We start from the raw sequence: 1,701 nt of genomic DNA on the forward strand, positions 1-1,701 counted from the left end.
CAGCAAGTTTCACTTTCAAATGGGTCGCAAGGCGGTCTATCGTTTACTATTACTCAATGAATTGAGCGTTACAAAATGCATGATACTATGACTTTTATTAATGCATTCTTTCACCGAGTAAGCAAGCGAGTATTTAATCCTGAATTAACTATAACAAATGACGTCAGTGTATAAGCGCTGGCATTACAAACTTTTGCGAGTGTAAAACGGTTAGTGGGTCAACCATTGCAGGCTAAATCAACTTCCGAGGCAGACGAAGCGAAAGAAATGCAAAACGGAAAGTTCCTGGCTGCAAAAGTAATCAAGGTAAAGCAATCCCCACAATGGCCAGTTGGGGCTTTTGTTGTCAATCCGGGCTAGACGGACAGATTTGGTAAGTAGCTCAATATCGGAGGTTCCTTCCTGAGTGGAAATCCACTTGAACTTCTTCGAATGAAGCAGATGCTGCCTTATCTAAACAACCAACAGGTAAATCAAGTTGCAAGTGACTGGGTGAAATGCAGGTCGACTAAACCAATTTTCTTCTCAAATTCGCTTGCCTTCTCGAATTTCTTAATTTTAACAAATTTTTAATCCTGTACAAGGAAGGAGTTAAAATAGCGCAATATATTGTATTTTACCAAAATGATTCATAGGACAGCTACATTGTCTTTATATGCATTTATTTAAAATTAATATAATTCAATTAAATGTTAATATAAATGTTAATAAGTTCCGTATACCATTTATTTATTTTAATATTAAGCCCAGCTCACCAGTCCCAAAAATATATGTCTTCAAATATCTTTAATTCTAAAAAGTTTAGACCAAAAAGTAGTGGACAGGATCAGCCTTCTTCCAGCATTGGTGGAACCACCAGGCCTTGTGGCACAGTGTGTCGCCCTCAGGATGCATGCAACCCTTGGAAGCCTCCATCAGAATGTTCCTCAGCTTTTCTCCCGGAATGGCGTTGAAGAGCTTCTCCATGTGGACATCCCCATTGTCGTCGACCACTTCGATCTCGTGGAAGAGGCAGTTCATATAGCACTTGAGGGCCTCGTCCTCATGAATTTGCCCATCACTGAACTCCTTGATGGCCTCTGTTAATAAATTTGGTATTAAAGATTTTAGCGTTTTTGAGTACAACATACCATCAGTCACGCCGGTTTTGGGAGCACAAATGTCATGGAAGTGCTTGGCCAGTTTTAGAATCGCCGGCGGAGGCCACTGGAAAATATTGCGAAAATTATAAACCAAATGGGAAAACCCTTGTTAAGGCCAGAAAGAACCTCTCCATCGCGCCTTGGTTCCTGGGCAGCGGCACAGCCAATCAGAAATAGTATCAGTGGGTATTTGACCATTTTGAAACTACAATGAATCGCCGGAGGGCTGACACGGCCCTTTTATGAGATTACTGGGGCTCCATTTCAATATTCAACGCCGTGATGACTGTCATTAGAAAACGCACACTAATTGCAGGCTGCCATTTGCAGTCGAATCGCATTGCGAATCCATTTGGCAGCACGCAAAGCAAATGAATAAATGAATAAATGACAGCCCGAACAGAGCGGCAATTGATAGCCAGCTGCCAAATGGAGAACTAAAAACTAGAAACACACAAATTAAGCCATGATTGTATGTGGCCGGGACCTGCAATTTTTGAGTGTCATCCCCAACACGCCGAACTGGTTCATTGCGATCAGAGCCCTGTGTTCGCAATAC

General features: G+C 41.9%; 1 protein-coding gene across 1 annotated transcript; it reads right to left on the reverse strand.

Annotated features, from left to right (window-relative positions):
- Positions 1-698: 698 nt before the first annotated feature.
- Positions 699-1,364, reverse strand: LOC117143294 (pheromone-binding protein-related protein 6). The gene is made up of 3 exons (XM_033307890.1): positions 1,269-1,364; positions 1,131-1,206; positions 699-1,079 (listed from the first exon to the last, which is right to left on the reverse strand). Exons 1-3 carry the CDS (start codon positions 1,338-1,340, stop codon positions 802-804), a joined length of 426 nt encoding a protein of 141 aa, XP_033163781.1. The 5' UTR covers positions 1,341-1,364; the 3' UTR covers positions 699-801.
- Between the last annotated feature and the right edge of the window lie 337 nt (positions 1,365-1,701).

Source organism: Drosophila mauritiana, chromosome 3R (genome assembly GCF_004382145.1).
Source record: "Drosophila mauritiana strain mau12 chromosome 3R, ASM438214v1, whole genome shotgun sequence".
In the NCBI taxonomy this organism is placed as follows: domain Eukaryota; kingdom Metazoa; phylum Arthropoda; class Insecta; order Diptera; family Drosophilidae; genus Drosophila; species Drosophila mauritiana.